Below are 13,523 nucleotides of genomic sequence, written 5' to 3' on the forward strand. Positions count from 1 at the left end.
TCCAGCAGGACAATGACCCTAAATATACTGCTAAAGCTACACTGGAGTGGTTTAAAAGGAAGCATTTAAATGTCTTGGAATGGCCTAATCAAAGCCCAAACCTCAATCCAGTTGAGAATCTGTGGCATAACTTGAAGATTGCTGTACACCAACGCAACCCATCTAACTTGAAGGAGTTGGAGCAGTTTTACCTTGAGGAATGGGCAAAAATCCCAGTGGCTAGATGTGCCAAGCTAATAGAGACATACCCCGAGAGACTTGCAGCTGTAATTGTAGCAAAAGATGGCTCTACAAAGTCTTGACTTTGAGGGGGTGAATACCTATGCACACTCCAGATTTTTGTTTTTTCATCTTAATTATTGTTTGTGTCACAATGTAAAAAAAAAGTGTACCTTTAAAGTGGTAGGCATGTTGTGTAAATCAAATGGTGCTAACCCCTAAAAATCCATTTTAATACCAGCTTTTAATGTGACAAAACAGGACAAACACTAAGGGGGATGAATACTTTTGCAAAGCACTGTATTTTTAAATGCAAAAATAAGTCTACTGGGATTTATTTAGATGTTTCAGCCAGTTTAGATGTGTGTGTGTGTGCGTGCATGTTCTTTCTTTTTGTCTCGGTTTGGACCAAATGTTGATTATATATATATATATATATATATATATATATATATACGTGTGTGTGTGTATATATATATATCTCATCTCATCATCTCTATCCGCTTTATCCTTCTACAGGGTCGCAGGCAAGCTGGAGCCTATCCCAGCTGACTACGGGCGAAAGGCGGGGTACACCCTGGACAAGTCGCCAGGTCATCACAGGGCTGACACATAGACACAGACAACCATTCACACTCACATTCACACCTACGGTCAATTTAGAGTCACCAGTTAACCTAACCTGCATGTCTTTGGACTGTGGGGGAAACCGGAGCACCCGGAGGAAACCCACGCAGACACGGGGAGAACATGCAAACTCCACACAGAAAGGCCCTCGCCGGCCCCGGGGCTCGAACCCAGGACCTTCTTGCTGTGAGGCGACAGCGCTAACCACTACACCACGGTGCCGCCTATATATATATATATATATATATATATATATATATACACACACACCGATCAGCCATAACTTTATGACCACTGACAGGTGAAGTGAATAACATTTGATCATCTCATTACAATGACACCTGTCAAGGGGTGGGATATATTAGGCAGCAAGAGAAGAGTCAGTTCTTGAAGTTGATGTGTGGGAAGCAGGAAAAATGGACAAGTGTAAGGATCTGAGTGACTTTGATAAGGGCCAAACTGTGATGGCTAGATGACTGGGTATGAGCATCTCCAAAATGGCACATCTTGCAGGGTATTCCTGGTATTCAGTGGTTTATACCTACCAAAAGTGGTCCAAGAAAGGACAATCGGTGAACTGGCAACAGGGTCATGGGTGTCAAAGGCTCACTGATTCACATGGGGCACAAAGGCTAGCCCATATGGTCCAATCCCACAGAAGATCTACTGTAGTACAAGTTGCTAAAAAAAAAAAAAGTTAATACTGACACCTTTCTGTTTTAGCCAGCATTAATTTTTTCAGCAGTTTGTGCTGCAGTAGCTCTTCAGTTGGTACCATTTTGGAGATGCCCTTGTCAAAATTACTCAGATCCTGATGTGTGCCCATTTTTCTTGCTTCCAACACAACTTCAAGAACTGACTGTTCTCTTGCTGCCTAATATATCCCTCCCCTTGACAGGTGCCACTGTAATGAGATAATCAAATGTTATTCACTTCACCTGTCAGTGGTCATAATGGTATGGCTAATCAGTGTGCATATCTTCTGCAACCCTCAACTAAATATATGTACCCTTATTCTCCTAGGCGAATTTTCATCACCAACCTCCTGCTGAAAAAACACTGGTAGGTCTCCTTTTTTTTTATTTTAAAAAACCTGATTATTCAGTGACACAATGTAAGGCCCCCATTTTTTTAAAAGACCCTTTTATTGAACTCACAATGAAGAGGTATCCATGAATAGCACAAAGGAGCTATTCTGAAAATCCGCACAACTGAATTTATTCAAGATTTCCTTGAACACTACAAGAGTGAACAGGGAATTTAAAACTAATCGGATTAAGGAAAAGCAACCGTATGTAGATTTTCTTAGTTACATCATGACTAATCCTCTCAGGCATTTTCAGTTATTCAAATATAGCTCATGAAAACTGAGTATCTGTTGCACCAAAGCAAAACAAAAGAAAAAAACAAAATCCCTCTTGATGTAAAAAATTAATTTTACACGCTAATTGATGCAGATCATAATGTAGACTTGGAATTTCTTTGATCTTGGATGTTATGTAACTGAAGTAGTATCTATAATTGATTGCAATGACTTGGGTCTCAAAAATATTATATTGTAAACAAGATTTGCAAAGCAATAACTTGAAAACCCTTGTGTAATTATAAAAATAAAAAGACCCACTACATTCAAACACTGTGTTCATTATTCCAGACAAAGCCTGGGGTCATAAGGCCAGCCATGGTTGTGTCGATGTTAAATGATGACAAAGAGAAAAGTTGTTTTTCGGAAACCTTTCAAAGACAGCAAGATAGTTTCTCCACTGGCCACCAGTACAAGGTAAGACTTTAATTTTGTTTTACTTGCCTTACATTTAATTAGAGCATGAGATATTAATAAAATCAATCCATTTATCATCTATACCGGTGTTTCTCAATCCATGGGCCGTGGACCGGTACCGGTCCGTGAGAAGATTACCGTCAGTCCGCAAGCCTGCCTCTGCACTAGTAGTCAGTATTATAATTTCAAACTACTGGTCACTGTCAATGAGATTATGTAGAAGAGCGATTGGCTGGCTCTGCTCTCAGTGCTTTTGTCACTGTGTGCCATGTAGCGTAAGTCCCGGCCCCCCCATTCTAGAATGTTAAGCGTTCCCGCCCGCGTGAGGTTGCAGACTTGCACCTATTCATTCATTCTGTCCCAAGTCCAGTCATTCATGCACACACGCTTTATGAGAGCAATATCATGGCATGTTCAAAGCAAGCTACTCTTGACTCTTTCTTTGGAAAGGGCCCATCTGACAGTGCAGATACACAACATGAGCCAGAGGCAAAAAAAATATCGCCCATTCACTCGCAGTTACGACCCTTCATACATACAATTCGGTTTTATTTCAAGTGATAGTTGTCCCCCGAAACCAATCTGTGTTATCTGCCAAACTATGCTAAGCAACGAAGCTATGAAGCCATCCAAATTACGCCGGCATTTGGAAACTAAACATTCGTATCTCAAGGATAAATCAGAGGATTTTTTCAGAAGAAAATGTGATGAATTGGCCACCCAAACTAAAGTGTTGAAAAGTAATTTGACCAAGAATGAAAAGCTAACAAAGGCATCATACATGATTTCACACCACATTTCCAAATGTCAGGCACCCTTCACAATTGGGGAGAAGCTAATTATGCCTTCGATTGTTACTGCTTGTAGTGAAGTGTTGGGTCCGGCTGCTGCAGGCAAAGTAAAAGAGATTCCTCTGTCAAATGACACAGTCTGTCGTTGAACTGATGATATGGTGGCAGACATCGAAATGCAAATTTTAGAAAGGGCGAAGTCATCTGACTGGTTTGCCATTCAATTGGATGAGACCACGGATCTCTCTAACTTGGCTATGCTTCTGGTCTACATCAGATATGCTCATGAGGGCCGGTTTCATGAGGATTTTTTGTTCTGTAAGGTGCTTCCAGGGACCATAACCGCTGGAGAAATATTCTGCATGCTTGATGGGTACATCTCTGGGCATGGGTTGATATGGGGGCGTTGTGTCGGTGTCTGCACAGATGGGGCAGCGGCTATGACTGGCAGGCACAACGGAGTTGTTGCTCAGGTAAAAGCCGTTTCACCATCAGTGCAGGCAACGCACTGTGTTATTCATCGAGAGGTACTTGCCTCTAAATGCCTGTCCACAGAGCTTCATGAAGTTTTAAATCAAGTGGTCAAAATAGTGAACTTCATTAAGGCCAATCCGACAAATTCCCGTCTATTTACAGCTCTGTGTGATGAGATGGGTGCAGATCATGTTCGTCTGCTCTTGCACTTTGAGGTTCGTTGGCTGTCATGGGGTAAAGTGGTGAACAGAGTGTATGAGTTGAGGCATGAGGTTGAGGCATTCTTGACAAATAAACAGTCCAATCTTGCCGATCACCTGCGAGATCAGTCTTGGCTTATAAAGGTAGCTTATCTTTCTGCCATCCTGGACCATTTCAATATGCTAAACCTGTCGATCCAAGGCCAAGCGTGTGACATTTTTCAAGCCAATGATAAAATCATGGCTTTCAAAAAGAAGATCTCAGTCTGGACCAACAGAGTTAATAGAGGTGTGTTTGACATGTTCAGCTGTCTGTCGTCTCTGGCTGATGAAGGTGTGGATTTGGGGCAGGTGCCGGCAGTGATCGCGCAACACCTTACTGAAACACTGCGTCATTTTGATTCATACTTCCCCTCAAAATCCCATCTCACGGAAAAGCAATGGGTAAGAGATCCGTTCACCAACCCAGAAACGAGCGTTCTGCCACCTGTGGTGCAGGATAAACTTCTGGAGCTTTCGTGCAATGCTGGTCTGCAGTCGAGATTTGGTCGACTTTCTCTGTCTGAATTCTGGCTGTCATGCTGTGATGAATATCCCCAGCTGAGTGAGATGGTAGTGAAAACACTGATACCTTTCCATTCAACATACCTCTGCGAGACCGCATTTTCACATTTGACAGCCACAAAGACAAAATACCAAAACAGGCTCAACTCAGAAAACACGCTCCGAGTGGCCTTGTCACCCTGTCTTCCTCGTTTCGACCTGCTAGTGGCGAGAAAGCAGGCACATCCTTCACATTAGAGTGCTTACTTTTCTTTTACCAAATCTTTGTGGGTGACTGGGCCTGTCATTTGAGGTTAAAAGTCAGCACATAGCCTACGTTCAGTTCTCCCTTCTTCATACTGGGACTGTGTAATCAGTCAGTATTAGGGCTACAGTGGGTCTTTAGGTTTCTTGGTTTGAGGTCCCATGTTTCTGGTAGACCTTTTTATAAGTGTGTGTATGCTATTGAGGCACTGTTTAGCAGTGCTTCAAGTTCAAAGGTGTAGTTTAAAAAAAAAATCTAAAACACAAAAGTAAAAAAAAAAAATCTTGGTTTAATGGGTCTTACGCAAATGGTAATAATAGGTTATTATTAATAATACTAATAATAATAATAATAATAATAAGTCAAATTATTGGCCCTACGTATCAGTATATTTATGTAATTTGGCAATTATCTCAAAGCCAAAGCACTTTTGTTAGTTTCCCTTGTTTAATAATAGTTTAGGCCTCAGCAATAATAATAATAATAATAATAATAATAATAATAATAATAGGTCTACTACTACTACTACTACTACTACTAATAATAATAATAATAATAATAATGATAATAATAATTGTTATTATAATGGAATATCTTTGGACAGTTACTGGTCATTTGGCAATTTTCTACAATTTTACCAATGCACTCCTGTCAGGTCTTATTTAGCCAAAATATTGTTATGCTGGTATAAGCCTGCTACTTGTAACAACTACTACTAACAAAAAAAAAATATAATAATAATAATAAAAAACTAGGACGGCACGGTGGTGTAGTGGTTAGTGCTGTCGCCTCACAGCAAGAAGGTCCGGGTTCGAGCCCCATGGCCGGCGAGGGCCTTTCTGTGCGGAGTTTGCATGTTCTCCCCGTGTCCACGTGGGTTTCCTCCGGGTGCTCCGGTTTCCCCCACAGTCCAAAGACATGCAGGTTAGGTTAACTGGTGACTCTAAATTGACCGTAGGTGTGAATGGTTGTCTGTGACTATGTGTCAGCCCTGTGATGACCTGGCGACTTGTCCAGGGTGTACCCCGCCTTTCACCCGTAGTCAGCTGGGATAGGCTCCAGCTTGCCTGCAACCCTGTAGAACAGGATAAAGCGGCTAGAGATGATGAGATGAATAATAAACTATGTACTGTATGTATGTATGTGGCGGCACGGTGGTGTAGTGGTTAGCGCTGTTGCCTCACAGCAAGAAGGTCCGGGTTCGAGCCTCGTGGCCGACGAGGGCCTTTCTGTGCGGAGTTTGCATGTTCTCCCCGTGTCCGTGCGGGTTTCCTCCAGAGGAAACTCATGCAGGCACGAGGAGAACATGCAAACTCCACACAGAAAGCCCCCAGTCAACTGGCAGGTTTGAACCCAGAACCTCCTTGCTGTGAGGTGACAGTGAGGTGACATGACTGCACCACTGTGCTGCCCTGTTAATGAAATTGTTACTGCTGTTTTACAACTTAGTTTCTGATCTTTCAGACCTGTTGCTTAATTGATTAAAAAAATGTTTAGCCTGAATTCATTTTGTCAAAATACAGGAATCCAAAATGAATTTTCATCTCAGGCCATAAGGGGCTGATCAAAGTTATACGGGATCAAAGTTACATTTTTTCACAAAGCTTTTGAAAAGGTTGTTTTTATACTTGTATTTTTACATTTTGTTTAAAAATTAAAATGCATTATAAAACAATTGGCAGCATTGTTGTGTAGCAAGTAGTTTTGGGGCTTCGGCTCAAGGGGCTGGATTCAAACCTCAGCTCTGGTTAATGTCTGTGCAGTGTTTCATGCTCTTCCTGTGCTTGTATGGGTTGTTGCCTTCAATTACTAGCTTCTTCCAACCTCCTAAAAACATACCTAATGGTTAGAGAAGCAGCTTTGGGACCAAAAGTTTGCTGGTTTGATTCCCTTAACCAGCAGGAATGGCTGAAGTGCTCTTGAGCAAGGCACCTAACCCCCAGCTGCTCCCCAGGCTACTCTGGGTATGTTGTATGTTGCTCTGGATAAGAGCATTTGCAAAATGCTTGTAGGCACAATCTGATTTATCATGTTATTCATGTTATCATGATATTGTTTTTGTAATGGATCATTCCTACAAATATTTCCATTTGTTGGTGCAACACAAAAACTTTCATCCATAGCTTTACCTTAAAAAAAAAAGACAAAACCTGTCTCATTGTTTTTGAGCTGAGCGAGTTTGCCATATCCTTTGTGTGCTGAACTTCCGTAGGAAACAGAAGCATTGCATTTTAAAAACAAAACCAGTCACTTTTATTAATGATATTATTATTATGTACGTTTATAACAAATTGCACAACAACTATAATTTGTCAATATTTCCTGTTTTCATTTATTTAAAAAAAAAGTCTGTCCTCTGGGTTCTTATGTGATGCAGATTTCACCTTTTAATTTAGGATTATTCCCTAACACCATCAACCTAAATTCAAGAGGTCTTCTTACACATTCCAACACACAAGGCTGATGTGGTTGGATTTAATTTGAATGAGCTGGTAATTGACAGAGCTCCCCTTAGGCAGTCATAGTAGCCCATGGGGCCCTTCCTGCTCTACAGGATGTCTCCGGAGCACTACAGCCTGGCCACAGGCGGACAGCCCCATGAGTGCATCATGGCCCTGGCTAGGAGCAAAGCTCAAGTTTCTGTTTTATTGTCAGTGCTTCTTAGATCAATGTTTAGGGGATTAAAACATGTTGGGCCACAAAACAAATTGCACTATCTAAAACAAAGGGCCATAAACATTCTTCCCCTTTAAAAGTATCATGATATGTTACATACAGTGCTTAATTTTTCTCTATAGGTCAATGTTCAGCTTGGTGCTTGAGGGGTTAAAACCATCTTGTGATACCAATGTTACATCAGAATCTAAAAAAACCAAGACGATAAAATGCTGCAAGATGTTCCTCTCTCTCTCTCTCTCTCTCTCTCTCTCTCTCTCTCTCTCTCCCCCTCCCTGTCTGTCTCTCTTTCATGCATTTCAAAAGATTAAATTGACCACCAAATTGAATAGACATGAGGTTCCTTGTACCCATCATATGCTAGGACACTGAAGACCAGGAAAAGAGAGAGCTGGTAGAATTCCATTCGGGCAATGCTGCAGGGCTTGATGGTATCATCCCAAGGGTTTTTAAGTCCTCTTCCTTCTCCGTCAAATTTCTTACCTAAAATCTTTATATCAGATCACCTTATGGTCAGATCCAATCACCTGCTATCAGTAGGTCTCCATCGTGAAGACCAACTGGCCTTCAGACTTGCTTCTGTTTAATTTGGCACCTAAGGCACATCCATCAGCAAGTTTCACCCATATATAATACACACCTCAATCACTTCCTGGAATACTCAGGCTTTGATCTATGGGTCCGTTCTCAAGTTCTGAGCTAGTGCCAACAACATAGAGAATGGGTGATAACCTACAACCTTTATGAACACTGCAGTGTATGTGGCATGGGCGATGCAAGAGATTTTCTGTTGGTGATGTTGTGGGGTTGCTTGACTTTTCAGTGAAGGTGCTCTGAAATGTAGGGTTTCACATTAATATGCTGGTCACCACAATTTAATTACCTCTGCTAAGGAGGTTATGCTTTTGATTTGTTTGTTTGACTGTAAGCAGGGTTATGCAAAAACTACCAGCCTGATTTTCTTGAAACTTGGTGAAATGGTGTAGCATGGGCCAAGGAAAAAGCTGATCAATTTTGGAGCGGCTCCGATTGAAACAACACAACACACGTGCACATGTGAACATACACAGTATCCACTCAGCAACAGTTACAATGTCATTCTCCATTACACACAAGGCATAATATTAAGCTCATGAGATAGAGATATTCTCATATTAAAAATTTTTAATTTTTTAATATGAGAATTTTAATATGAGAAATTTCTTGGGGGTGCTGAGGGAGTGCTATGGCTATCCTAGGGGAAGCTACAGCACCCAAGCCCCTCCCTGGTACTGCTAATGGTACGTGGACTGCTTTTGAAAGATGCCTATTAACAAGAATTCTTGTTAGGATCTGTGATCTGCCTCCCAGGGACAACATAGACTGAGAATAGGACTGGGGAGGGATCAGGTCTTCTTAGACTGTAACCACTGAATTGGCTAAACTCATTCTAAAAAAATTGTAGTCTAAGTTGATGTGATGAGACTACAATTCATAATATCTTTGCTGTAATCTTTTTGTGCCGAAACTGTCATTATTCTATGAAACTATCACCATTCTAAAGCTGTCAGGGAGTCTGTCAAGTTAAAACTCGTCAACATTCTGTGCTAACCCCCCCTCCCCCCCAAGCCCCCTTCACTCTAATATCAATAAAATTTGAAAGAGACTCCACCTACTCCTGGTGAATTCCAGCAGGTCTTATATCTAACCTAGGGTCTTCATCTTGTTGGATGTGCCTGATACAGGGTTCTAACTAAACCAAAATATCAGCATAGTGGCACCAGTCATAATGGCTGGGGGTTCTACATACTCAGAGATGCATTCTAGTGCATTTTCTGGCACTTGCAGGCCTCCATGAAAGTCACTCTTTTTGGTAATATTAATGAGATTTTTTTTTGCCAAAAGTTGCTGTGATCTTTTTTGATTGAAGACTTATTATAATTAATATTTAACTATATTGGTGACATTTATGGAGTAAGAATAAAGCAACCAATTGATGTTGACCAAGTGTGAGCTTTATTTTCAGCTTCAGCCATTCAATTACAGTGCATGACTATCCAGCTCTAACTTGGGGACCGGCACATATTAGGTGCATGGTGCGTAAGCGCCTCTTAACATGGATGGCACTTTACCGTGAACACAACATAAGGAAGGAGGTAAACCAGACTAACATGATCAGTGACAATCTCCACACAGATCTACTCGGGAAGCTATGCACTGGGCTCTTGAGTGGACAGGGAGTGGAGTATGTCTGAATGTAGAACATTCTCATGGTGGTGTGCCGTCGCCACCGCATGGGGATAAGAAGAGAAACTTAAACAAAAGACCACATTTTCAAGATTGACAAGTCTTGTTTTTAGTGTAGCGGCAACTTTTACAGGCGTGTCGGGAATACTGTGGGCGTAGCGGTAAGGAAATATTGTGTATCACCCGGATACGTTGAAAAGGCCTAGTTAGAACCCTGCGATATAGCTCTACCAGGAGCTGTACAGGGGGCATCCATGTAAGGTGGCCAAACCATCTCACTGGGCTCCTTTCAGTTCCAAGGAGCACTCTGAGGCTCTCCCAGATTGTCTATTTCTTCACCCCTTCACACAGAGTAAACCCAGCAGTCCTGTAGAAGAATTTGTGACCTGTTAAAAATACTGGTTCTAGTTTAAAAGCATGTTTTTTTTAAAGTTGCAAAAATATTATGTTAGGTGTTGTCATCATGCATGCCCTAATCATAATATGATATGGGAAGCAGAGGTGGACAAAGTACCCAACTTCATTACTTAAGTCAAAATACAGATCCCACTGGTCAAATGTTACTCCAATACAAGTGAAACTTGTACAGTCAAATCTTTTACTTAAAGTACTGAAGTACTTGCTTTTAAAAATACTTAAGTATTAGAAGTACATTTTCTGTCAATGCATCGTTGTATTATTGCCACAACACTTACAATACCAAATGTCGTTACCAAAGACAGAAATGTGAATTCACAAAATGAACACATGCTGTGCCATCATGGTGGATTAACATTAAGCTAGCTAGTCAGTGAAACTCCACCTGACATGCTAGCAAACTCTTTTCAAACTCAAAATCATATTGGGTAGCTAACATTACTAGAAAAGAAAGATTTCTACATTCTGTTTATTTGGCAAGATTATGCTAAAACATATTTCTGAAAGGACTTCAGATAAGTTAGCATTATACATGTTAGCGTAACTCTGTTTTTACATGCTAACTAACAGTGTCCAAGTTAACTAGCTATGTGTTAGCGTTAGCCGTGGACAAGGCTACGGCAACTTGGCGGGCAAATCCATAGAAAGTCATTTGACTAACCAGACTGCATAGCTATTGCAACGTTATCGCTAGCTCTAAAAGCACATAAAACTTTGTTGTAAGCTTTCTCTTGGAATAAAATGTTTATATACCTCAATATGCTTCCGCAGGTTGGACGGCGAGTTTTTGTAGGCCGTGATGTGGTTCGTTTTAGGCAAACAAAGCAAACATTTAAAATGAAATGAATCTTTATTCCTTTCAGAAAACTGAAACATGGGTTTGAGGTAAAGCCATGAGTGCATGCATTCTCCAGAAGAACTGCCTCCTTCCATTCTGCCATCAACTTATCGTGTTAAATAATGCTGCTGAGAAATCACTGAACTTGATTTTATACAGTCTATGGACGTGACGTGACCCTAGTGATTACTGATAGGCTGTCTCAGTGTCACCTGCGAAAAAAACAATCACGTTTTAGAAAAGAAAAGAAAAAACATCCACTTTCAAAGCTGCTTCATAGTAACGAGAACCTTGACAGAAATGTAGTGGAGTAAAAAGTACGATATTTGCTTTTCAAATGTAGTGAAGTTAAAGTCATAAGTTTAAAAAAAAAATACTCAAGTAAAGTACAGATACTCAACAAGTGTACTTAAGTACAGTACTCAAGTAAATGTTCTTCGTTACTGTCCACCTCTGATGGGAAGTATATTGATTGTATGCCTTATGGTATGCTTTTTTTCAGTAGAATACAGTAACTCAAATAATCACTCTTTGCCACCATGGTGAGCAGAAAATCATCTCAGTATGCACGAAACATCAAACCTTGATGTAGATGGGCTACAACAACAGAAGGCATTGTGTTCCATTCCTGTCAGCCAAGAACATGAATCTGAGGCTGTCATGGGCACAGATTCACCCAAACCGGACAGTTCAAGATTAAAAAATAAATTGTCTTTTTCCAGTCATCATCTGTCCTGCTTGCACTTAATTAGATGTGCATCATGGATTACAGTACATATACCACAGCACAGTTCAGTTTTGTTATCTACAACCCCAAATCAGAAAAAGTTGACAGTATGTTGAAACTGAAATTAAAACTTAATGACTTATAAATAATCTTTGACCTGTTTTGCACTCAAAACAACACAGCAGCACATTATTTAATGTTTTAACTCAAGAATTTTTTTTTTCCTCAAAGCAATCACTTATTTAATTTTGATTCTTGCAACACGTTTCAAAAAAAAGTTGTGACGGTAAAGCATTTACCACTTTGTAATGTTTCCATTCTTTCACACAACACTTAAAAGATGTTTAGGGACTGAAGACACCAAGTGATGAACAGCAAGTGTTTTAGGTGTTATTTTGCTCCATTCTTCCTGTAAACAGGTCTTAAGGTGTGCAACAGTACGGGGTTATTGTCATATTTTTCTTTTCAAAATTCACCACATATTCTTTACCGGGGACAGACACATGGGTGCAAGTTTTCCGGCATGTGCCGGAAGCTCCATTTTTTTTTTTTTCAGTTCTGAAAAAGTAATTTTTCCAAATCGTGTAAATCCGTTGAGATTTTCGGGGGGGGGGATAGGGGTGGCCCTCTCACTGTCTCACTCTCAGCGTATTACTGGGTTACCGCAGTACAGTCTCTGCACGAGACAAATCTTTTCATCTCGTCTTCGCCACAAACCTCATTCAATTTATACGCCGCTCACCGACGAGCGGTCCTGACTAGCCCATTGTTTCACGGTGTTATACATGTATGATGATATGTTTCACACACGTAGCATGTTGTTCGACCAAATCAACACAGCTATTCTCATGAGTCGCCGTTTCTTTTGGTGCAAGTTAGAACGGTGCTTTTGGTTGGCTCACTGTTAACTGCCATCCAATGAAACTTCAGCTTTTATAATAAGCCTTATTTCGCTTCCCTCCCTTGCGACAGATCCACGTGCTTTGCTTCTGGTTGCTGATCAAAATATGTCAAAATGAAGTTTTTATCGGAAGGCTCCAATACAAAAGAATTAGAAAAGACGTCTAGAAATAAATGGAGATGGGAATGGTTAAGCGAGTGTGACAAAAACGGTGACAAATGGGGAATATGGCTGAGAAAACCAGACGTCCCGGGAGTTGCGTATTGTGACTGCTGTTCAAAGACTATCAAGTACGGCTCCAGCAGGAAGAAGGGACTTAAAAGTCACGCCGATGAGACTAATCACTTTTCTGATTTTTGTGCAATGTAGTAATAAGTGAATTCAAAACATTTATTGGTGATTTAAATTGTCATCTGATATTGTGTGATGTGCAAATGCAATGTGCTTTCTTCTAGAATTGAAATTATTCATCACAAGTATCTGCTTTTCTAAACTTTTTTTTTGGACATTTGATTACCTTTCAGTTATTAAATAAAAGTAAGGTAGGTCTTGAAATAAATTTGTTAGCTTTTTTATCATCTTTTCTAATGTGGTTGTTAGGTTGAAAACTCATTTGTAGTCAGTAATGGATTATAAAATATAGATATTTTTGTAGATGGAAAAAGCTGAATCTTGTTATTTGCTAAAATCCAGGAGTTTCTGAGGACATCAAGATATGTGGCCCCTTATTTTAACTCAAGCTGTGTATATATTGTAAAAAAGGTATCACAGCAAAAGCATATTAGAAATGGTTGTTTCAACATTTAAATTAGTAGTTGCTAGATGTTTTGAAATATCAA

General features: G+C 40.3%; 1 protein-coding gene across 3 annotated transcripts in view; it reads left to right on the top strand.

The window, feature by feature from the left end:
- The window catches only part of mlip (muscular LMNA-interacting protein), a 154,296-nt gene that overhangs the window by 95,385 nt on the left and 45,388 nt on the right, over positions 1 to 13,523 (top strand). For all 3 annotated transcript variants that reach the window (XM_060924604.1, XM_060924605.1, XM_060924606.1), the window contains exons 10-11: positions 1,870 to 1,908; positions 2,501 to 2,626. In XM_060924604.1, the coding sequence (XP_060780587.1) occupies positions 1,870 to 1,908; positions 2,501 to 2,626 (165 nt within the window). The remainder of the gene's footprint in view (positions 1 to 1,869; positions 1,909 to 2,500; positions 2,627 to 13,523) is intronic.

Source organism: Neoarius graeffei, chromosome 7 (genome assembly GCF_027579695.1).
Source record: "Neoarius graeffei isolate fNeoGra1 chromosome 7, fNeoGra1.pri, whole genome shotgun sequence".
Classification (NCBI taxonomy): Eukaryota; Metazoa; Chordata; class Actinopteri; order Siluriformes; family Ariidae; genus Neoarius; species Neoarius graeffei.